The 25,297-nt window shown below is 40.5% G+C and overlaps 2 protein-coding genes across 2 annotated transcripts in view; both read left to right on the top strand.

Moving 5' to 3' along the window:
- The window catches only part of TMED10 (transmembrane p24 trafficking protein 10), a 39,638-nt gene extending 31,160 nt beyond the window's left edge, over positions 1-8,478 (top strand). The window contains exons 4-5 of the mRNA XM_047863462.1: positions 6,395-6,521; positions 6,923-8,478. Of these exons, the coding sequence (XP_047719418.1) occupies positions 6,395-6,521; positions 6,923-7,044 (249 nt within the window). The 3' untranslated portion in view covers positions 7,045-8,478. The remainder of the gene's footprint in view (positions 1-6,394; positions 6,522-6,922) is intronic.
- A 6,916-nt stretch (positions 8,479-15,394) lies between these two features.
- Positions 15,395-25,297, top strand: part of NEK9 (NIMA related kinase 9) — a 43,596-nt gene continuing 33,693 nt past the window's right edge. The window contains exons 1-5 of the mRNA XM_047863115.1: positions 15,395-15,746; positions 18,037-18,214; positions 20,113-20,168; positions 20,703-20,773; positions 22,603-22,708. Coding sequence (XP_047719071.1) covers positions 15,528-15,746; positions 18,037-18,214; positions 20,113-20,168; positions 20,703-20,773; positions 22,603-22,708 — 630 coding nt within the window. The 5' untranslated portion in view covers positions 15,395-15,527. The remainder of the gene's footprint in view (positions 15,747-18,036; positions 18,215-20,112; positions 20,169-20,702; positions 20,774-22,602; positions 22,709-25,297) is intronic.

The following is a 25,297-nucleotide window of genomic DNA, read 5'->3' as shown; positions in this document are numbered from 1 at the left end:
ACAACAGTCTGGGGATTTTGATAGAGGTTTTCTTATTAGCTTTTTGTGCCAACTATGAGAAAAGTCATGATAATACTCATTGAATACTTAATCCTAGGCAAGCAAAGAAGGTCTTCCTGAGAATAGTGATAATTTGCTTAAAAATTTTACTTAGTCTCTAAAAATGAGAATAATATCAGTATGAAACCAAGGAAGTTTGGCTGATAAACTGGACAACTTACCCAGATCCTTGAGGCCTAATATAGCTTGATCACTTCACCTTTGATCCAGAAAAAACTTAGTCTGATAGTTTCCTTCATCAGATTTTTAGTACCTACAGAGTAAAAATATAAACTCACACTTGGATTCCAATCTCAGCTCCACCAAGCTCTGAGAACTTGGGTGAGTTATTTAACACTCTGAACCTTAATTTCCTCATCTGAAGAATTTAGAGATAATAATATCTCTAATACAGGGTTATCTCATACAGGGTTAGGAGGATTAAGCAAGATTACAAGGTATAAAATATGTACACATTCTAGTTATATACCGGTAGGTCTGATTCATTATACAGCCTTCTTCATCCTCTTCCTCAGTTTAACTCCAGCCTGACTTTTGAACTTTATGTTTGCTGTTAGCCACCACCCTCCCCCAGGCACGTATGTGTGTTGACGTGTGAGTGCACACACACATACACATCAGACTACCTATGACTAGACAACTCATGGTCTCCTAAACATGGCTTGCAGTTTCCTCCCTCCAAGTTTTGGTGTGCAACTTCCCTGTAACCTTGAATGCCTTTCTATCTCATCTCTTTCAGAATCCTGCAGAATTCATGAAACTCGGTTCACTCGTTTCCTGTTAACCTTTTCCTTTATCCTTCCAACTATGATTAATCGTGTGCTACTTGCTTTCCTTTCCACTTTTTTTTTTAAGTTTTTTAGATTTATTTTTATTTTGAGAGAGTGTGAGCGGGAAAGAGACAGGGACAGAGGGAGAGAGAATCCCAAGCAGGCTCTGCACTGTCAGTGCAGAGCCTGACGTTGGTCTCGATCTCACAAACCATGAGATCATGACCTGAACCCAGGCACACCCTTTTTTTTTTCCTCTTTACACTTTTAATGTGTACTTTTGTTGTAAAAGTTAATACATAATGCCTTATATTATGGTTATAGCTTTTTATATGAGCCTCTCTACCAGACCGTGAGCTTCTTAGGAACAGAGATCATCATTTATCTTGGTACCTTGCACATAGTCAGCATTGTTGTTAGGGTCTTAAAATGTTCTGTTTTGGTTTTTTTTTTTTTAACAGCTTTTTACATTTTTTTAATCTCTAAGTTTAGATTAAATGTAAATATATATCCATTCATATTGTTATTTACCATTGAGTATCCATGATGTGTTAGATGGTTGGATTAGCAAATTACTTTTCAACATTGTTTTAATATCTTGGCAATTCTTTAAGTTTCCTAGATTTAAAAGTATCAAGAATTGGTATCAAGAATAAAGGTATTAAACGGGGCGCCTGGGTGGCGCAGTCGGTTAAGCGTCCGACTTCAGCCAGGTCACGATCTCACGGTCCGTGAGTTCGAGCCCCGCGTCGGGCTCTGGGCTGATGGCTCGGAGCCTGGAGCCTGTTTGCGATTCTGTGATTCCCTCTCTCTCTGCCCCTCCCCCGTTCATGCTCTGTCTCTCTCTGTCCCAAAAATAAATAAATGTTGAAAAAAAAAATTAAAAAAAAAAAAAAGAATAAAGGTATTAAAAAAAAAAATAAAGGTGTTTATTAGGCAGGGATGTGTTTTAGGAAAAGAGACCTTCATCCCACTCATAGAAGGTCAAAACTAATTTACCAAAGTAAGGACAGGGTTGAGTAGGGATTTCATTGAGGAAATATCAACTTGGAAAATGGGAGTTGGGCTGTTTGGTTATGAATAGAGCTAAAGAGTCTGGAGTAGGACCTGTACTAGAAGAGGAGTTGGGGAATTGAAGGAGTAAGTAAACAGTGGCCTGTATGCAGTATGGAATACTGTGCAGCAGTTAGGAAGAATGAGGTGAATCTATAAGCGCTGAAGTTTTTTGTTGTTTTTGTTTTTGTTTTTGGACTTATTCATTCATTCATTCATTTATTTATTTATTTTAATATATGAAATTTATTGTCAAATTGGTTTCCATACAACACCCAGTGCTCATCCCAAAAGATGCCCTCTTCAGTGCCCATCACCTACCCTCCCCGCCCTCCCACCCCCCATCAACCCTCAGTTTGTTCTCAGTTTTTAAGAGTCTTTTATGCTTTGGCTCTCTCCCACTCTAACCTCTTTTTTTTTTTTTTTCTTCCCCTCCCCCATGGGTTTCTGTTAAGTTTCTCAGGATCCACATAAGAGTGAAAACATATGGTATCTGTCTTTCTCTGTATGGCTTATTTCACTTAGCATCACACTCTCCAATTCCATCCATGTTGCTACAAAAGGGCCATATTTCATTCTTTCTCATTGCCATGTAGTACTCCATTGTGTGTATAAACCACAATTTATCCATTCATCAGTTGATGGACATTTAGGCTTTTTCCACAATTTGGCTATTGTTGAGAGTGCTGCTATAAACATTGGGGTACAAGTGCCCCTCTGCATCAGCACTCCTGTATCCCTTGGGTAAATTCCTAGCAGTGCTATTGCTGGGTCATAGGGTAGGTCTATTTTTAATTTTCTGAGGAACCTCCACACTGCTTTCCAGAGCGGCTGCACCAATTTGCATTCCCACCAACAGTGCAAGAGGGTTCCCGTTTCTCCACATCCTCTCCAGCATCTATAGTCTCCTGATTTGTTCATTTTGGCCACTCTGACTGGCGTGAGGTGATACCTGAGTGTGGTTTTGATTTGTATTTCCCTGATGAGGAGTGATGTTGAGCATCTTTTCATGTGCCTGTTGGCCATCTGGATGTCTTCTTTAGAGAAGTGTCTGTTCATGGTTTCTGCCCCTTTCTTCACTGGATTATTTGTTTTTTGGGTGTGGAGTTTGGTGAGCTCTTTATAGATTTTGGATACTAGCCCTTTGTCCGATATATAAGCGCTGAAGTTTTTGGAAAGATCTTACTAAATGAGAAAAAGCAAGCCATAGAGCAACGTGTACAGTATGATCCCATTTATAAGTATGTTTTTAATTACATGTTTGTGTGTACACTTATATGCGTGCAAAAGCATAGTGTGTTATCTTCTAACAAGGTCTAGATAGATATACACCAAGTCCACAACCATGGTTACCTCTGAGAAGGAATGTGTGGATGTGGGAATTGGGGAGCTAGCTGTGAAGGTGGGCTTTTTGTTTTTGTTCCCTTTGCTTCTGAATGGTTGAAATTTTTAGCAGGAGAACATGTTTATGCATTGCTTATACAACTGAAAAGTAAACAGAACACCAGAAATGAATCGGGAGCAGGATTTTTGGTCTACAGTGCACAAAGGCCATCCTCAGTACCAAATGTATTTTAATTCCATCATAGTCTTTCAGGTATTAGGCTTTTGGCCTATTGTCATTTAATAAAAAAGGGAGGGAGGGTTAGAAGTTGTCTTCCAAATCATTTTTTAAAATAATACTTTCAGCTGGCAGAGGCACAGCCATAGTTTCACTTCCAGTTCCTTTTTGCACGTTTCCATTTAGAGAGCCTTATATCATTTATCGCTAAAGAAGTTTCATGCCGTTGCTTTTATTCTGTCTCATTCAGGAAGCTTTGGAGGCGAAAGTATAGACCAGGAGGTAAACAGACGGAAGTTCAGCTTATGATATGTCTCTTGTATTGGTATCTTTTTCCTGGGGAGTTCAGTTCCTTTGCTCTGTGGCTCTATATGAGATCAATCAACTGATACATATTCTAGATTAATGGCAAAACTTGGCATTTGGGCATTCAGCTAGGAGAGTTTGCTGAATACATTAACTGACCTTTAGTTAAATGTTGTAGTCAGTTAGCGTTATTCTGTTTTGTAGCTGTCAGTCACACTAACCAACATTTTACAAATGTAAGAAAACATAAATCCAGTGAAAGAAAACAGGTGCATCATTACAAATTCATTGCATTTTATGTACTTTAAATATAAATCTAATTTTTATATCCCTATCTTAACAGCAGTTTCTAGTTTTATTTTTTATTTATTTCATATATGAAATTTACTGTCAGATTGGTTTCCATACAACACCCAGTGCTCATCCCAAAAGATGCCCTCTTCAATACCCATCACCCGCCCTCCCCTCTTCTTTTTAAAATATTTTTATTTTTAAAAATATTCAGTGAGAAATCTAGATTAGCAAAGAGAACATAGGAACACCCTTAAACTCTTCCTGTTCATCCTATGTTAATTGCTGTTAACGTTAACAGGAAAAGAACAAAGAAAGTAAATTGGACAAAAGAGAAGAAAAAGTAGGGAGTTATAGAGAGAACATATGGTAGATAGAGAGTAAAGAAGCAGATATAGGAAAAGAATATTTATTTATTTAAAGTTTGTGTAGAGAGAGCACACACGCAAGTGGGGAAGGGTAAGAGAGAGGCGGGTGGAGAGCGGTAATCCCAAGCAGGCGCTGCACTGTCAGCACAGAGCTCGACATGGGGCTCACAGACTGTGAGATCACGACCCGAGCCTAAATTGAGAATCAGAGGCACCTGGGTGGCTCAGTCGGTTGAGCATCCGACTTTGGCTCAGGTCATGATCTCATGGTCTGCGAGTTTAAGCCCTGCGTCGGGCTCTGTGTTGACAGCTCGGAGCCTGGAGCCTGCTTTGGATTCCGTGTCTCCCTGTCTCTCTGCCCCTCCCCTGCTCATGCTGTGTCTCTCTCTCTCTGTCAAAAATAAATAAATATTAAAAAAAAAATTTTAAATCGAGAATCAGACACTTAACCAACCGACTGAGCCACTCAGGTGCCCCAAGGAAAAGAAATTTTGAAGAATTCTCTATGTAGGAAAATTTTAAGTACAGCCTGGTATGTGAGTTTTAAGATCTGGAAAGCTCTGGTGATGTATCCCCATTTTAAAGCAATTCATAATCTAAGGTTGATAGGAAAAAACAAATAAAATAATGAAATCCTTTCTTTTATTGTATCTGCCTTTAGTTACTAGATGCTCTTGGAGGTTTCACAGTGGTCTAGGTTGAGAAAGGAAAACAATTCATTTCTCACATCCTTCATTCCTTAGCATACAAGGAAGTCCTTGGAGATTTCTTTTGATAACTGGCTGTGTAATTCGAAAAACCAAAGATGCAGTGTAATTTTTTTGGTAGCAGACCCAGGAGTCATCTGGGCTCTGGAGCTCTGATATAAACCTTAAAGCTCTTTTGGGATTTAAATGAGCAAACCAGAATTCTCTAATTTTGCAGTTTGAGTTATTATCTTAATGTTATAGTTACACATACTCTCATTCCTGTGCATTCCTTATTGGGAATTTGGATGGTTGTCTTTTAAATTAAATCACGTCTAATATCATGACTCTCCCACTTATTATGCTGATAATACTGTTTCTTGGACATGAGTGGAAGGGTAAAGTAAAATGCTTTATTAAAATCAAGAATCTCAGGAAAATGATATATTTTAATTGATAGCCTACCATATGATAGAACTTCTAAGGAGGTTTTAATCAAAATTAAAGTATAAAGAAAAGTCTGAAATGGAAACACAAACAGTTCGTGGGGAAGGGCAAAAGATTTTAAAATATGTTAGGGGCACCTGGGTGGCTTAGTCAGTTAAGCATCTGACTCTTGGTTTTGGCTCAGGTCATGATCTCACAGTTTGTGGGTTTGTGCCCCGCATCGGGTTCTGCACTGATGGTACAGAGCCTGCCTGGGATTCTCTCTTCCGTCTTGTACCCCTCCCCTACTTGTGCAGGTGCTCTCTTCTCTCTCTCTCTCTCGCTCGCTCGCTCGCTCAAAAATAAACAAACTTTAAAAAATGAAATATGTTACAGTGATAACAGAAGGGATTTTAAGTTTTTGTTTTTGAAGATTTTATTTTTAAAATCTCTACACCCAATGTGGGGTCCAAACCCACAACCTCAAGATCGAGAGTCACATGCTCCACTGACTGAGTGAGCCAGCCGGGCACCCCCAGTTTGGTGAAACTTTTTGTTTGTTTATTGGTTTAAAGGAAATTCAGAGCCCATTTTATTAATGTTCGCTTATTTTTGAGAGAGAGTGAGCAGGGGAGGGACAGAGAGGGGGAACAGAGGATCTGAAGTGGGCTCTGCACTGACAGCATGGAACCCGATGTGGGGCTCGAACTCATAGACCATGAGATCCTGACCTGAGCCGAAGTCAGACGCTCAACCAGCCGGGTCACCCAGGCGCTCCTTGGTGAAACTTTTTAAAAAACTCCTCTGTTGCCTTGTGTTCTAGACTAGAGTGGATTTTTCAAGGAGTGGGTTCATAATTCCTTTCTTTTCCAGATTGCCAAGGTTGAGAAACTCAAACCTTTAGAGGTGGAGCTCCGACGCCTAGAAGACCTCTCAGAATCCATCGTTAATGACTTTGCCTACATGAAGAAGCGAGAGGAGGAGATGCGAGATACCAATGGTGAGGGAGAGGCAGCTCTTGTTTGTTCATAAAGGCGCCAGACCTCTTTTCTCAGTTTTGCCAGATGGGGGTAGGGCTGGGCTGATGGGATGATCACTCACTTCAGAACTGTTGCTTCTTAAGGTAAACGAGCTCGGTTCGATTTTCAAGGGGAAAGAAATTTCTTCTGTGATACGCAGTTAACCGTATTCTCAGCTTATTGTGTATCAAACCGATAGTGCTAATCTTTGTGATTTTTAACATTTCTATATAGAACAGTGAAATTTTAAGAAAAACAATCTAGAATCCTACTGCCTGGCCTAGGGACTGAGTGGAGTTAACTAATTGCCTTTTCCCCCTGGCCACTGTTTAGTCTGCTGAACCTCACTTCATTTACACTTGTAACATTTCTGTTTTTTTAGAGTCAACAAATACTCGGGTCCTGTACTTCAGCATCTTTTCAATGTTCTGCCTCATTGGACTAGCCACCTGGCAGGTCTTCTACCTGCGTCGCTTTTTCAAGGCCAAGAAGTTGATTGAGTAATAAAGCCCAGTGTCCTCCCACCTGTATCTCAGCCAGCTGAACATCCCTGGGACGTGCCTCGCCTAAGGCATCCTACTGACAGCACCATCAAGGCACATTGGAGCTTTCTTGCCAGAACTGATCTCTTTTGGTGTGGGAGGACATGGGTTACCACCTACACCCAATAAGTCAATGAGGGACTTCTTTTTAACTTCGTAGGATTTGGACTGGTTTTGCAACAATAGGACTATTATTAGAGTCACCTATGACAAAAAATAGGGGTTACCTAGCTAATGCCAAAGCCAGCATTTGTACTGGGTTTCCTCATGTGCTATGTTTGAACCATGTTTTCTTTCCTTTTCCTACTTGCTCACCAGCTTGAGCTTCCACTCTAGTTCCTTCACCAAGGTATGTATGACCATGTTGAACTTGTTTCATTGATCATCCTCTTTGGATTTCTGTGTGAAAACACACTTAACTTTCTCTTGACCCTTAGCTGAAATGTGTAGGTAGCTTCTGGTGATACCCTTTCATAATTTTATGTCTCTTAAAAGGGTGATCGATGGGACACCTCATAGAGAGGAGCTTTGAACTGTAGATAACTCTTAAAGAAGACATCGTTTTAGAGAATTAAAATATTTGTGCTTAACTGCCTGAACCTTTTTCGTGTATTTACGTGTGTTTAGTTCTATGCAGTTTTGTCAGGTAGAGATTTGTGTGATCAGCACTGCAAGATGCAGAACAGTCCAACTCTCGTATCCTTTGTACTACTACCCTTTTATAACCATGGCCACCTCCCTTCCTTACCCCAGAGCCCCACCTTCTGGCAACCACTGATCTGTTCTCTATCTCTAATTTTGTCATTTCAAGAACGTTTTATAAATGCAATCATATAGCATGTAGCCTTCTGAGATTGGCTTTTTGAACTCAGCATAATTTCCTTGAAATCCATCCAAGTTGTTGCATGTTACCAGTAGCTTGCTCCTTTTTATTGCTCAGTAGTATTCTACGGTATGGATGTACCACAGTTTGTTTAACCATCCCCCCACTGAAGGACACTGGGGTTGTTGTCAGGTTTTGGCCATTTCTAATAAAGCTGCTGTGAACTTTCATGTACAGGATTTCATGTGAACATAAATACTCATTTCTCTGGGATAAGTGCCCAAGAGGGCAATATGGTAAGCACGTGTTTATTTTTGTAAGAAACCACCCTACTCTTTTTCCAGAGTGACTGCCATTTTACCTTCCCACCAGCAATGTGTGACCAATCCATTTTCTCCAAATCTTCACCAGTATTTGCTATTACCGTTATTTTTATTGTAGTCATTCTAATAGGTGCGTGTAGTAATACCTCATTATGGTTTTGATTTGCATTTTCCTAACGGCAAAGGATGTCGAACATCTTTTCATGTGCTTATTTGCCATCTATTTTCCTCAATTAAATACCTATTCATATCCTTTTTGCCCATTTTCTAATTAGATTGTTCTTTCTACATTAAGTTTTGAGAGTTCCTTATACATCCTAGATACAAATCCTGTCAGATATGTGGTTGCTTGAATTTTTTTTTAGATTTTTGTTTTTTTTCCAAGTAATCTCTACACCCAACATGGGTGGGTCTTGAACTTACAACCCCGAGATCAAGAGTCGCATGCTCTACTGACGGAGCGTGGTTGCTTGAATTTTCAACTTCTACCAAGGAAAATACAAGTAAAATTTACCAACTCTTCTTACATGCCCAGTCACTGACTTAATTCCTGTCCTTATGTGTTCTGTCTAACAAATTAAGACATACGAGGTACAAACACACACACACCCCTGGGAGGATTATGAATAGAGTAAATACTTGAAAATGCATGTTGTGAAAGCAAAGCCAAGAATCACTGTTGGCATATAAGGTGCCTAAATGCAAATACTAATATAAGTAAGTGAAGGCATGGATACAAATGACTGTAAACAGTTAACGAAAAATACTACCACTTGAAAATGTCTCCACTCCACCCTAGAAAGTGGGTGGGAGTTTGTCCTTTTTTTTTTTTTTTTAATGTTTATTTTTGAGAGAGACAGAGACAGAATGCGAGTGGGTTAGGGGCAGAGAGAGGGAGACACAGAATCCGAAGCAGGCTCCAGGCTCCGAGCTGTCAGCACAGAGCCTGATGCGGGGCTCGAACTCACGAGCTGTGAGATCATGACCTGAGCCGAAGCCGGTCACTCAACCAACTGAGCTACCCAGGTGCCTTGGGGAGTTTGTCCTTTCTATAATTTCTTTTTCAACCCCTACTGTTATAGGGCTTGTCTAATCACAGTGGTAAGAATTACAGGACTTAGGGCATAGCACTTGCAGTTAAGAAGCAGTGTTAGAATTAACAGAGAACACTGCCGTGGTGACCAGGATAAAGTAGAAAAGTAGAAGAGGAAGTGAATTATGTTGTTGAACTCTCAGGCTGTTCTATTAATGTTCCAGCTATTGTGAACCCAAAGCCCTTTCCCCCCCTCTCTTGGCTCCCTGTATGAATTCCTCTGGTGTGCGACATTGCCATCTGCTGGTAGGAATTGATAGGTACAGCTTCTGAGAACCTGGCAGCCAAATCTTCGCCATAAGGAGAGCAGATGTTGAGAAAGTCTACATGTGGTATTACATATACTAGACAAGAAAGGATACATCCAAGTAGGGAAGAGAATAACTGAATTTGTGGGTCAAATCCATTCTTAGACATGTAAAGGTCAAGTTCTGTTCTATACTATTAGTCTAATAAACTCTCGTATTTCTGACTGGTGCCTTCCCCCTTTTTCAGAAGCAGTGAAAGTTCTTCAGTTGATTATCCTTTTGCTCTGATAAAATGACAAAAAGATAGACGAGGAGAATATTTTATTTTGCTGATCTTTTTGTTCCTGAATGTGACTTTGTGAAACGGATTTTTTTTCCATGTCCTTCCCTTTTACTCATGCCAAAAACACCAACTTGGACATTGTGCTTTCAGTTTAAAGTTCATTGATAATTACACTTTGATTTGATTGAAAAAGTAAAAATTACTTAATTTTATAAAAGCCTAGTGCAAGAACAAATGAGCTTTAAAAATGGGGATGTTATCTGCTTTCCTCCATTTTGAGCCCATTTAACACAGTCTATATAATATACATAGGAACAATACAGTTTAAGCATTGTTATACCATTGTCATAAACCCCTGTCGTAAGCCATTTTTCTGTTTGTTTAATGGAAAGAGGTGTGTGGGATTTCTATAGATTTACTTGTAAGTTTGGATTGGGGATTTTTGTGTACATTTTCTCAAATAAACGCTAGCAGAAACCATTTTAGGTGTATTTTTCTGTTCAGTATCTCTTTGTCTGAATTGACAATAATTCTTCCATATTCTTCAGTTTTAAAGTATGGCAAATTATCTGTGATGAATTAGAGAAGAAAATTGCATGTAATTTACTGCAGATTGAAAAAGTTTATTTGAGCTAATAAAATTTTATTATATTTTATATATAAATATGTAAGCTATATATAATGTGTATATAAACATAACAATAAAAGGGGCACCTGGGCAGCCCAGTTGGTTGGGTGTCTGACTTCAGCTCAGGTCATGATCTCACAGCTCATGAGTTCGAGTCCCGCATCGGGCTCTGTGCTGACAGTGCAGAGCCTGGAGCCTGCTTTGGAGTCTGTGTTTCCCTCTCTCTCTCTGCCCCTCCTCCGCTCATGCTCTGTCCCTCTCTGTCTCAAAAAAAAATAAACATTAAAAAAAATGTATAAACATAACGATAATACACATCTTCAGACAGGCAAAATAGGGTTCTCTAAGTCAAGCATTTTCTGTACCTTCTCTCTTTTGGAAACTGTTACTGGAATTATTCCTACAGAGTGTCTTCTCTTTTGCCCTCTATTCTGAAAATACCCCTTCCAATTTATAACCTTTTAGGACTTGCATTTTTGCCCATCACATCTGTGCAAAACCCAACCCATGAAGTAAAGGCCATTTTCTCCTTCTTTTTACTTACATTTGAACATTTTGCATAAAGCTTCTTTCCAAGAGGTCAGCCTAAAGTGCTTTGCACATTCACTAGCTGGCATCTTAGTTTCCCTCTGCCTCTATTCCACCCAAAAACAGGTAATAAATTTGTCAGTGAATCTGTAGTCTATAAAGTAGTGATTCCCAATTTTGAGTGTAACTATTTTCATATCAAAAATGTCTTATTCTTCACTGATGATTTACTTTTGGAGAACATAAACATAAATGAATTTGAAACTTTTTAAAATTTGAGAGAGAGAGTGTGCAAGCTGGGGGTGGGGGGCGGGAGCAAAGAGGGGGGAGAGAGAGAGAGAGAGAGAGAGAGAGAGAGAGAGAGAATTCCTAGCAGGCTCCACAGAGAGAGAGAGAGAGAGAGAGAGAGAGAGAGAGAATTCCTAGCAGGCTCCACACTGCCAGCACAAGCCCAATTTGGGGCTCAAACCCATGAACCATGAGATCATGACCTGAGCCAAAACCAAGAGCCAGGCACTCAACCAACTGAGCTACCCAGTTGCCCCTGAATTCAAAACTTTTAAATGAACTTAATAGTCTCAACAGTATCACATACTTGTTAAATGCTAGTATGTGTTGTGCAGACTATTCAGTCTGTTGTAGTGGTCTCCCACATAACATAAACCCCGTGTGTAGTTTTAAATTTTCCAGTGCCACAATAAGAAACAGGCAGAATTAGTTTTAGTATATTTAATATATCCAAAATAGCATTTCAACATGTAGTCAATAGAAAAAAGATTAATGAGTATTTTACTTCTATCCCCCCCATATAAAGTCTTTGAAGCCCAGTGTGCACTTTACAGCTATAGTACATCTCCATTCAGACTAACCACAATTCAGGTGTTCAATAGCTGCATGTAGCTAGAGTCTACCAAACTGGAAAGTGAAGGTATAGAGTTTGCTTGGCACTTTGGTAGATTCTTTAATTTTTACAGTGATTCTGTGGCCCCAGGAGTCTGCCATTAACAACTAGGAACATCTGCTATATAGCATTCTATTGTTAAAATAAAACCTGGAAATGTCCATTTTTACCAAAGGCACTTTAAAATCAGTTACACGTTTACAATGTTCAGTGTTTCTGGACTTTAGAATATTCCAAGGCCAGATGTTTAGTTTCATTTATATCCAGTGTAATGAACAACTGAGCATGAGTATTTCTGTTCTGTATTCTCTAACAAGACATTTGTTAAGCTTAATCTATGCATTATAACTGGAACAAATTACACTATCAGGTTAACCAAGCTATAGAAAACTGTCATTCCTCATGGCGAAGATGCCAGAAAAATAAATTTCTTTTGTTTGTTTATTTTTGAGAAAGAGGGCACGAGCAAGGGAGGGGCAGAGAGAGGGAGACAGAATCCCAAGCAGGCCCCGCGCTGTGGTGCAAAGCCCAACACAGGTTCTCTCTCTCTCTCAAACCCACAGACTGTGAGATCATGACCTGAGCCAAAACCAAGAGTCAAGACGCTTAACCAACTAAGCTACCCAGAAAAATAAATTTTTAAGCTTTGGTGAAACCTATTCGCTTTTTAAGTCATTGTTTTTTTCATTCCTTTAACCAAAAAATAAAAATAAAAACACTAAAAAAAAAAAAAAACCACATTGAACATATATTTTGTTTAATGTGCTGAGCCAAGCTCTGGAGTAAACTCAAATCAGAAGCAATACGTAATCCTCCAAGTGCCTTGTGATGAATAGAAGGTAAATGGAATGGCGTCTATCCAGAATAATCTCCCTACTTTGTTCACCTATCACTGAATTTTGGATATTCCTCCAGGAAGCCTTCACTAACCCAGCAAGTTTTCTTGGAAAGATGCCCCTCCTGGATTCCTTTCTGGAAGCTTGTACTTAACCACAGCATTTACACAGTTGTAATTGCTTGGTTGTTTGTTATATGGACTGTAGGCTCCATAAGAGTAGGAACCATGTTTTATTTTGTTTTCTGTTGTAACTCAGCACCTGGCATAAATTGGTACTCCGTGTTTGTTGAATGAATTAACTGAAATTTTTAAAAATATCTATAATCTGGCATCCTGGAATGAAGCCATCAAAATAAAACATGACAGGAGTTATCAGGCCTGCGTTTAGGTTAAAAAAAATGTTCTATACATAGGAGATAATAATGACCTGATACTCATTTATCAAATAAATTTTAACCCTAGAATATCAAGCACTTTCCTAGGTGTTGATATACAGCTGTAAACAAGAGTACAAAATCCAGACTCTTGTGGAGCTAAGGTTCTAATGAATGGAGATAGACAATAAAGTAAACCTAACAAGCATCAGTATTTTACAAAGAAGTGATGTGATCTACTGGGAGAGCTGTGTTACTCTGGATTGCTTTGGATGTGAAAAAGAGGCTTAAAGTACAAGTATGACATAAGCAGACCATCATTATGAAGACTAGCATATGAAAAAGAAGTATTGGATCCAGATCAAGGGAGACAGGAGTCTCTTTGTACTCTCTTACTCAGACCCAGTGTGGAATGTTATGCAGAGTGTAGGACATCATACACAGTGTAGGCGCCTGGATGGCTCAGTTGGTTAAGAGTCCCAGCTCTTGACTTTGGTTCAGGTCATGATCTCACTTTTGTAGATTTGAGCTCTGCACTGGGCTCTGCACTGACAGTGCCGAGCTGGCTTGGGATTTTCTCTCTCTCTCTCTCTGTCTCTGCCCCTCTGCCACTCATATGCTCAACCACGCTCTCTCTCTTAAACACATACATACATACATAAATGAAAGGGACATTGATGAACCGTAGAGAGGTCAGAGGAATGTGAACTCATCCTTCACAACTCCTCTATCCCATTTTACCAATTTTCTTCATCCTCTCCTTGCTATCACTACCCACCTCATTAAAAATCAGGAAGTGAATCTCTTCCACTCAAATTTACCTCATCAACCACATTTCGATTGATCACAAAGTTCTAAATGTTCCTCAAATGGATTTCTCAAACCTGGAACCCTCTCCACTCACACTGATAAATACTCCAGTGCCTTTTCTTTTCTTAGACTATTAAATTGCCTCCTATCTAGTCTCCCTGCCTTCCAGTCTTTGTCCTCCACATTGTCATTGGACTTATTTATAAGATACATCTTTGGTCTTATGTAAGGTGACCGTATTATAGTTTATTGTCCAAACTGGGCACTTGAGCAAAATAAAGCTCTATTTGTTATGCTGGGGGGGTGGGCGGAGGGGAGGAGGCATAAATTGGGACTTCCCCAGCAAATTAGGACGTGTGGTCACTAATCATACACTCCCCTGCTTAAAAAAATCTCACATAATTTTTCATTGCCCACAGGAAAGCCAAACTCAACAGTTGAGGCCCGGTCTTCTTTTGCTTCTACCCCACACACACCCTCGCCTCCAGCCACAACACCCAAAACATTGTGCTCTCTGAAAGATGTGGATCCAGAGTGCTGGGTTTGACTCTGGGCTCCCCTTACTAGCTGTGTAACAATGAGCAGGTTACTTAACCTCTGTATCTCAGTTCTTTATTTAGAATAAGAATAATATAAGGATTAAGTGGGATGACATAAGAAAACCTTTAGCGTAGTGTCAGGAACATAACACAGTAGAAAGTTAACTGTTATCTCTGTGAGGTAGGTCATATTCCTACAAGCTTTACAGATTTTAAAAAAACTTTGGTAACGTAAAGTTGCCCAAGGTCAATAACTGTTGGGACCTTTTTTTTTTTTTTTTTTTTTTTACTGTATTACAATTCTCCTAGTGACTTAAGGGTAAGGAGCATCTTATTGTAGATTTCCCACCCTTAAATACATTGACACCTCATTGCTCGAAGAATGCTGCATGAGATCAGATGGTCAGAGATTTGGAAAGGCAGACGCAAGGAGAATGTTAAATCTGGAAAAAGAGTGTCAGGAGAGTTGATTTAAAATATTTTTGGAGTAGTACAGAACAGGGAGAACCTAGTGGGGGTTCTGGGAGAAATAACTGGGCCCACCTACTGAGATGACAGGCAGTAAATATTTTCGCTTACTATAGTATCTTTAATATCTCCCTAAACAAAGAGCACTGTCCAACGTGGAATCACTTGCCCTTGAGATAGGCCTGGCGCCAAGAGGTGACTGGGCGACCTCCGGACCTCGAAGCTGTCTGGGGACCTGGCCAGGGATCGGGGAAGTGGTCTACAGACCCGTCGGTGATCCCCTGCCGTGTCTGGAGCCCTTCGGTCCCACGGCGTCCCCACCAGCGCCCGCCAAGCCCGGCCCGCCCGGGAGGGAGGGAGGGAGCGAAGCCGAGGCCGCCGGGCTAAGCAAGTGGGCCAGCGCAGGCGGAGGAAAGCCCGCCGGGCCGGAAGCACCAGGAACTGTTTCCGGGTCAGGGGGGGAAGGAGCCACCATGGAGCCTCGCGGGGTTGCGGGGCTGACGGAGCCGCGCGCCGGCGTCTGAAGCGAGAGAGGCTCAGCGTGGTCAGCGCCGCCGGGGACACGCAGGCCGGTTCCGCGGCCGCCGCCATGTCGGTGCTGGGCGAGTACGAGCGACACTGCGATTCCATCAACTCGGACTTTGGGAGCGAGTCCGGGGGTGGCGGGGACTCGGGCCCGGGGCCCAGTGCTGGTCCGGGGCCGCGAGCCGGCGGCGGCGCGGCGGAGCAGGAGGAGCTGCACTACATCCCCATCCGCGTCCTGGGCCGCGGCGCCTTCGGGGAGGCCACGCTGTACCGCCGCACCGAGGTAGCGGCCCCTGGCTCCGGCCGTCCCAGCCCCTCCTTCGCCGCCCCGCTTCCCAGCCCCGACCGGTTCCCGGCTTTGCCTGCGGCTTGCGCCTTGTGCTCGCTTAGGTTTGCGCAGCCGCAGGCGGGGTGTGTGTCTCGGGGTCTTCTCCAATCTCCGGCTCACCGGCACCGGGAATCCGTCAGATCGCTGTTTTTGCTAACTGGGCGTTTCTGTCGAACCCGGGGAAGGGAGCAAGTCATTGAACTTTCTCTGAGCCTTAGCTTACCCATCTGTAAATTGGGGTTAATGATAACTTCCTTCAAAAATAATCTTTATTTTTTTACGCTTACTTTGAGAAGCGGACGAAGGTACTTTTTGCAAACTGTAAATTAAAAGTAACATACGAATGTGAAGTGTTGTCAAAACTTCCTTCCTCATGCAGTATAGCTCTCCAGGGTCGGGGTGGAGAGGAGGGGCGTAGCTTCAGAATTCCCACAATCAGTGGCAACTCTGCTGTCTTTGCCGTTATCTTTAAGTTCAGGTATGAACATTTAATTGGAGATTTTTCTAGAACGTCACTGAGAGGGTCATTGCTGTCTTCATCAATGTTTATCCCGCAGTGTTTATGCATGGGAAATACCTTTTTGGTATGTTCTAAGCCTCTCGGGTGGCGAGAGGCAGAGAGACCTTTGAGAACCTAATGTGAACATAACCCACCCCCCCTCCCCTATTGCATATATACACATCTTTTGAAGAGATTCCTAGATCACTGACCACCAAGTTCAAAATGTATAGTGATATTAAAAACCCTGTAGTGGTGACTCTGCTTCCAAAAACTAACCATCAGTTGTATTTGATCACTAAAGTCTTAAACTTGAAGACTATAGGTGATGATGATGATGATGATGATTCATCCATCAGTACGCCATCTGCAGTTCTGGGGCGTGTTCCAAGCTAGCATAGTTTTAAGGCTAAAAGATGGAGGAGAGGGGTGGTTGCAAGAGAAAATTTTCAAGTGTTCTTTTTTATCCTAATGCCGCATTAATGTATGATGTTAGGGTTACTGTTAGTATTCTGCTTTTCTTATTTGTACTCAAAATATGAGAAAGAGGAGATGAGCGTTATTATTTCTGTTAAACTAAGTTAAAGAAACTAAGACGGTATATTTAAAGGACTTGACACTTAAATTAGAAGTAAATCTTGGGCTAGAACAGAGTTTCACATCTCCTTATCCATGCCTTTCCATCATGTTGAACTTGATTACTGAGGTTGGTTTATTTAAATTTGATTACACTTCTCAAAAAATGGCACAACATTAGCCATTTGGCCAAATGTTTATTAGGTCTGAATGTACAAAGGTTTGATTAGAAGCAGCCGTTTCCCCCAAGAAGCTTATATTTCGATGGGAAGACAAGTTAGCCCTGTTAGTAAACAAATAGCATTTAAGTTGCATGTGTATATAAATGAAAAAGGACGGACAAATATCATTTTAGTGTCTGAGTTCTAAAGGGAACGGTCGCACTGAATACATGCACAGTAGAAGGTTTATCAGGATATCTCCCCCCCAAAAGTTTAAAAGGCTTAGCCGAATCATTCTAAAGGATAGGGAGAGTGATGTAGGTGTGGATGCTTCTGGGCTAAGAAGCAGTATCCGGAAACAATTTGGGTGTTATAAAAGGAAGTGGGTATTGGGAGCTGAAGGTGAGTTGTCGCAGATAGAGGGAAACATGTGATACATAAAAGTTACAGGAGATACAGAGTTGCAAAATAGGGCAGGTGAGGAAAGTGAACTCTGAACCCTTAGGCATGACTTATTCCTATCCAGAAAACATAAACAGAAATCACTAGAGAAATCTAAATTTATAAAACTAGAGGTAAGTGTAATGTTTCCATTTTATAAGAAACTCTGGTCAGCTATAGATAACCAGTCTCTCCAGTTCTCCATTTCTCCAATATTCTAGCCCTACTTCAATGCTTATGACTAGCAGTTTGTCATGATGCCCTTCAGTAGGATCTTTGAGATCTATATCTCCTATTTTTTATCTGGAACTGACATCATGCAAATTTAAATGTGGCCACAATGTAATAGCATCTTAGTGCTTTGCTTTCCCTAGTCCTGCAGTAAATTGTAAAGCTTAATTTTATGAAGAATCTTAAAATTCTGTTCCTGTTTTGTCTAAAGGAAAAAATAAAAGGAGTCCGTCTGTGCCCATCTAGGAAGTTTTCTTTCTAGGCTTAGAGATCCAGGTGTGGATTCATTCTCTGCCAGCCAAGAGGAAAGCACGATACCTCTATTACTGTGTTGTAGGATGACTCGTTGGTTGTGTGGAAGGAAGTTGATTTAACCCGACTGTCAGAGAAGGAACGTCGTGATGCCTTGAATGAGATTGTTATTCTGGCGCTGCTGCAGCATGACAACATTATTGCCTACTACAATCATTTCATGGACAATACGACTCTGCTGATTGAGCTGGAATATTGTAATGGTAAGGTAGACTTCAGTGGGACTTCCTCTGGCAAGACATTATTGTGCTTGTACCTACCTTGAGGGGGAGAGGAGAATAAGGTATATGCATTGGTGAAAAACTTCGCATGGAGGGCTGCCTGGGTGATTCGGTCAGTTGAGCATCTGCCTCTTGATCTCAGCTCAGGTCTTGATCTCGGGTTTGTAAGTTTAAGCCTCACATTGGGCTTTGGCACTGGGCGTGACTTTGAAAACAAAAACAAAAACAACTTTAAATGGATTTCTAGAGTTTAAGAGAAATAAATTCAGACCCTGGAGAATTTTGAAGTGATTTACAAAATAAGGGAAGGCATACTGCATACTGCATGCTCAAATTCTCTATTATGCTTATAGTTGCATTTTCAAATTATTAATTCAGTTGAATTTTACATTCACTCTTCAAGGTTTTTTCTAATGAATTAACATTAGTTAGGCATCAATGTTAGACATCTAATTAGGCACTAGAAACATAGCGTAGCTTGGCACTCCTTGGTATATTTAATGAAATCTTATAAGGGACATTTATTAATACTGACTCAGCCAAAACTGTCCTTTTGAAGAGTGATTCAAAGATCATAGGTGAATGAAAATGACCGATAGTGAAGGATGGCTTTAATATATCTGGTCTTTGATTACTTTGGACCATTTTGCTTAGAAGATAGCAGTATGTATAGCTCATTTGCTAAGAAAATAGACTCTAAACCCATTTCCCAAGCTCCACTGCTTCTTAACTTTGTAACTTTGCACAAGAAACTTCTCTGTGCCTCAGCTTCCTCACCTTAATATGAGTTTATTAATAAACAGTACCTGTCTCCTAGGATGTTGTATTAAACGAATATGTAAAGCCCCTAGCATAGTACTTGGTGTGCAGGAAATCTTTAATACATGCTGTCCTAGCTCTTATCCTTATTACATAGAAGAACCCTCAAAGCCCTTTCTTAAGCTACCCTAAAGAAGCTTTAGCTATGCTAAAGAAGTCCCAGCATATTCTTCACTTAAATCTCAAAGAAAAAGCTCCTAGAATTCTAACTTTTTGTCTTGACTCTTGTGCACCACGGTTGTTCCTGGTTCTGATCAACCCTAAATGTAGAAGATTGTATTAGATATTTCTAAAGTAGCAGAAGCCACAAGTAGTAACTTCCTTTGTGGTTAGGAGGGACTAGAACGGTGGTAGATTTGTTGAAGTGACAAGTTACTAAATTGCAGGGGAAAAGAAGTTGTGAAACAGAGCCCGGGCTAAGGCCTAAGTTATAGTTGCAGGTAGGAAGTAAAATGAACCCTGATCATTTGCAGTCTGTTACTTGATAAAGGAAAGGGAGAAGCCAATTCAGACTTATTCCACAGGAAGGAGTTAGCAAAGGGAGTAAGGACTGGAAACAATCTAAGGTGTACCGTAAATTATGGGAAACCTTTTCAGTACGCAATAGAAAAGGAAGTTGTCGACGAGATACACCTGTATGTACAAAACATTGCATCACAGGTACCCAGTGTTCTAGTAGTCACACTTCAGAGAGTTGTTACAAAAATATTGCAGATTCCTTTAAAAGGAGTTCTAAAAAAGAAAGTCTGATATGAAGACATTCAAGGTATTTTGCTAATTGGGATAATATAGGAATGGCCTTTATTTTTTTCTAAAAATGTCATACTTCCCGTTTTTGTATTGAGCCTCATTTTTTAGGGGAACCTTTTAAAATTACTTCAGATACAGTACTTGAGGGATGGAAGAGTTTTGTAAAGAGCCAAGAGAGAAGAAGGGGTTTCCTTTGGAAAGGAAGTAGAATCCTTCATTTCTTTGGGTCACCTGTTAAAACCCTGGTAGATATAGAAGTCAAGCTTTGATCTTTATTAAACAATTCAAACCTGCCTCTCCTTTAATTGCAGGAGGGAACCTGTATGACAAAATCCTTCGCCAGAAGGACAAGTTGTTTGAGGAAGAGGTAATTCATATTTCTGTGGAAGGAAGCTAGAATTGTAATGCTGTGATTCTTGTATTCTAGTTCTGTATTTCCTCTTCCAACAATGAAGAGCGTTTTTTTCCTTTTGTTCAGACTCCCTCCAGGCCCTGGTTGATATTCATGAGAAAGGAAACCTCCTAACAAGGAAGCTGTCTATAGCTGCTTCCTAAACGGTTTACCTCCACATCATGATTCTCTATGGGCTTTCTTTCCTGGTTCTATTACTGCATACTGGTATGCCCAGTTTTCTATACCTTTGCATTCTTCTTGGATTTCTTTCCACAACTCTGCTTCACCATATTATATTTTATAATGACATTGGAACTGTCTTATGATGACCTGTTTTTTATTTTTACCCCTACCACTTTTCTTTGTCTACTCAACCTCCAAGCAAGAGATGTAAGGTCATGTTGAATCATAACCTCTGGTTGTAGCTTCCTTTGTTTTGTTTTAGTGTGTGTCTTTATGGAATTTTTCTTATTTCCAGTCCAAATATAATTCATTTTTTTTCTGCAGATGGTGGTGTGGTACCTATTTCAGATTGTTTCAGCAGTGAGCTGTATCCATAAAGCTGGAATCCTTCATAGGTATGAGTAAAAGAATACGGGATGAAGTCCTCCCCACCAATCTGAGCCCCACCTTGGATGTGCCTCCCGTCAGCACTGTTATTTTCTTGATTAAGCTGTCAAGGCTTTTCCGTTAATATAATTTAGGAAGGAAAGAGTGAGTAATGAGGCGTGTTACCTTCACTTCCTGCAGTTAAACTATGTTTATGATCTAGGAAGAATCTCTTCAGTAGCTAAGTACTGCTCAGTCACTTCTTTAACAGATACTTAAGAGTTCAATTCATTAATTCATCAGTAAAGTCTAGAAGCCACTGAGAGGAGTGGTATTAGATTGGTTGGAATTCCCAGTAAATGTTCCCGGTGAGCAATAATAATTGGCAAGTGTTTTTAATTTTATAATTGAGTCTTAATTTAAATAAAAAGCTGTTGGGGTGCCTGGGTAGCTCATCATAATCTCACAGTTCGTGAGTTTGAGCCCCACATTGGGCTCACTTGCTATCAGTGCAGAGCCCACTTTGGATCCTCTGTCGCCCTCTCTCTCTGCCCCTCCTCGCCCCCAAAAATATTTTGTTTGTTTGTTTTGTATAATTACACAGTTTTACCAGATTTGAGGAGGGAAAACATCTTTCTATTCATTTCTAGCTATAGGAAAGAACTGTTAGAAGAACATTTCCACATTATACCCTTCTGAAGTAAGTCATTGATCATTGCTAGAGATGAATGTTGATTCCCCAGTACTGTATTTCTCTTTTTGTTGGTTTGTTCATTCAGTTAATATGTGTTTCTCAATAGTTATTGAATGGCTACACTTGCATTTTCTTTTCAAAAGTCACAAAGAGTATTGTTGTGGGGTGCCTGGGTGGCTTAGTCAATTAAGCGCTGACTTTTTTTTTTAAGTTTTTTTTTTTTTTAAGTTTATTTATTTTGAGAGAGAGTACATGCACAAGTGGGGAAGGGGCAGAGATAGAAGGAGAGAGAGAATCCCAAGCAGGCTCTACACTGTCAGCACAGAGCCCCCCAATGTGGGGCTTGAACCTGAGCCAAGAGTCAGACACTTAACCAACTGGGCCATCTAGGCGCCATGCACTGACTCTTGATTTTGGCTTGGGTCATAATCTCACAATTTGTGAGATCATGCCCCGTGTCGGGCTCTGCCCTGGAGGCACAGAACCCGCTTAGGATTCTTTCCCTCTCTCTCTGCCCCTCCCCTGTTTGCATATGTGTGTGTTCTCTCTTTCTCTGTCTCTAAATAAATAAATAAACTTAAAAAAAAAAAAAAGAACATTTTTCTGTTTTTTTCCCTTTTTAAGGAAGCCAGAGTGTGAACCAGGCAGTTTATTTGTGTGCATAGGATCAATTCATCTTTAGAAAAATAGCCAGTGATTTTATTTAGGTGATCTCTACAGCCGAATCATGTTGCTGCTGAGATGCGCAGCCTCTTCCCTTGCCTTAACAGATTTGGAACTTTAACACCAACCAGTTCAAGGCATAAATGGTAGTTGAAGAGGCAGTGCACTTTATAGGAATTACAGGATTACCTGGGGCACTATATTTTCCATCCAGCCCTCAATTTTCCTAACGTCCTCCATGGTGTGGGAGACATGCCTGTGCTATGAAGCCCCGGAGAATGAAGTTAATTCTCTGCCTCTAGCCCCTCAAATTCCCTTTTCAATGTTAAAGTATGTGTGAAAGTGGGGACCACTGTTTTGCATCCTGTAACAGTCTGAGCAGGGGTAACCACACATTTTATTTTGTACTAATTCTGGGCAGAGTTGGGGATGAAGCAAAATATATGGTAATGTATGGTAATATAAGGTAAATAATAAATATATGGTATCTTTTTTTTCCAGAGATATAAAGACATTAAATATTTTTCTGACCAAGGCAAACCTGATAAAACTTGGAGATTATGGCCTAGCAAAGAAACTTAATTCTGAGTATTCCATGGCTGAGACGGTAAGTATGTGTTGCCCTTGTCATACTTTTTCTTTTCTTTTCCTTTCCAGTACCATGAGATAGTGTACACTCTAAATCTCACACACTTTTCTCAGTATTCTTGCAAGTTCTCCATATTTATAAAGCAAGTCTTCAGGAGTGTTTTTTCCTGGGCTTGCTAACAGGCATTTACATGCTGAGATGTTCTTTCAAGAGTCATTGTCCACATCACAGCTCTGACCTCATCGCCCTTTCTAACACTGACCAGGAGACTTTTCTAAAAACAGGAAAATGCTCTATCATTTTTTCCAGCCTAGGATCTTTAGTGGTTTTCAGTTTATCTCTTATTTAATATTTGAGCTTAGGATGTTAGACATCTCTTTTTGTGTTGCCTCTGAATTTTTCTGGTGCAGAAGCCTGATATTACAAATAAAGGCTGATGCCCAGAAAACAGTCTGATCTTAATATCATACATAGTCTGAACTGCAGGGCTCCCTTCTTCCCTGATCCTTACTTAGAAAGACCATTGGTAGGGCGCCTGGGCGGCTTAGTCAGTTAAGCATCCGACTTCGGCCCAGACGGCTCAGAGCTGAGCTCAGTGCTGACAGCTCAGAGCCTGGAGCCTGCTTCAGATTCTGTATCTCCCTCTCTCTCTGCCCTACCCCCGCTCACATTCTGTCTCAAAAATAAACATTAAAAAATTTTTTTAAAGAAAGACCATTGGTAAAGAGTAGACATACGTTGATTTTTAAGGACAGTGATTTCATTTTTTTAGGAATTATAAGACCCAGTTATTACTCTTCTGGTTTCATACTGCCCTGTCCTTGAACTTGAAAATGTGAGTTAATTAAATGAATTTTGTCCTGTTGATGTTTTTTTTGATAATGTTAAGATATGCCTATAAGCAATTTAGAGCCATCCAAGGATGCTGATAGCCAAGGTTGGGAGTCTCTGCTTCAAAGGAAGCAATCATGTCCTTATATGAGTTTTTCTCATCAACAGTATTCTGGTAAAACCAAAACTTGACTTTTTTTTTTAACAAGTTTAAAGAAAGAATGATAGGAAAATTTATAAATGCCATATAAGTCATCTAAAAATTACTGGCTTTGCTGATTAAACATGGCTATCACACTCTGGAAAACAGTGTGGAACTTCCTCAAAAAATTCTAAATAGATCTACCCTGTGACCCAGCAATAGCACTACTAGGAATTTACCTAAGGGATACAGGATTGCTGATGCATAGGGGCACTTGTACCCCATGTTTATAGCAGCACTTTCTTTTTTTTTTTCTTATGAAATTTATTGACAAATTGGTTTCCATACAACACCCAGTGCTCATCCCAAAAGGTGCCCTCCTCAATACCCATCACCCACCCTCCCCTCCCTCCCACCCTCCATCAACCCTCAGTTCTCGGTTTTTAACAGTCTCTTATGCTTTGGCTGTCTCCCACTCTAACCTCTTTTTTTTTTTTTTCCTTCCCCTCCCCCATGGGTTCCTGGTAAGTTTCTCAGGATCCACATAAGAGTGAAACCATATGGTATCTGTCTTTCTCTGTATGGCTTATTTCACTTAGCATCACACTCTCCAGTTCCATCCACGTTGCTACAAAAGGCCATATTTCATTTTTTCTCATTGCCACGTAATATTCCATTGTGTATATAAACCACAATTTCTTTATCCATTCATCAGTTGATGGACATTTAGGCTCTTTCCATAATTTGGCTATTGTTGAGAGTGCTGCTATGAACATTAGGGTATAAGTGGCCCTATGCATCAGTACTCCTGTATCCCTTGGATAAATTCCTAGCAGTGCTATTGCTGGGTCATAGGGTAGGTCTATTTTTAATTTTCTGAGGAACCTCCACACTGTTTTCCAGAGTGGCTGCACCAATTTGCATTCCCACCAACAGTGCAAGAGGGTTCCCGTTTCTCCACATCCTCTCCAGCATCTATAGTCTCCTGATTTGTTCATTTTGGCCACTCTGACTGGCGTGAGGTGATACCTGAGTGTGGTTTTGATTTGTATTTCCCTGATAAGGAGTGACGCTGAACATCTTTTCATGTGCCTGTTGGCCATCCGGATGTCTTCTTTAGAGAAGTGTCTATTCGTGTTTTCTGCCCATTTCTTCACTGGGTTATTTGTTTTTCGGGTGTGGAGTTTGGTGAGCTCTTTATAGATTTTGGATACTAGCCCTTTGTCCGATATGTCATTTGCGAATATCTTTTCCCATTCCGTTGGTTGCCTTTTAGTTTTGTTGGTTGTTTCCTTTGCTGTGCAGAAGCTTTTGATCTTCATAAGGTCCCAGTAATTCACTTTTGCTTTTAATTCCCTTGCCTTTGGGGATGTGTCGAGTAAGAGATTGCTACGGCTGAGGTCAGAGAGGTCTTTTCCTGCTTTCTCCTCTAAGGTTTTGATGGTTTCTTGTCTCACATTTAGGTCCTTTATCCATTTTGAGTTTATTTTTGTGAATGGTGTGAGAAAGTGGTCTAGTTTCAACCTTCTGCATGTTGCTGTCCAATTCTCCCAGCACCATTTGTTAAAGAGGCTGTCTTTTTTCCATTGGATGTTCTTTCCTGCTTTGTCAAAGATGAGTTGGCCATACGTTTG

This window comes from Prionailurus viverrinus, chromosome B3 (assembly GCF_022837055.1).
Source record: "Prionailurus viverrinus isolate Anna chromosome B3, UM_Priviv_1.0, whole genome shotgun sequence".
In the NCBI taxonomy this organism is placed as follows: domain Eukaryota; kingdom Metazoa; phylum Chordata; class Mammalia; order Carnivora; family Felidae; genus Prionailurus; species Prionailurus viverrinus.
Note: the sequence above shows the minus strand (reverse complement) of the source record. Positions and strands in the feature narration are given on the sequence as shown.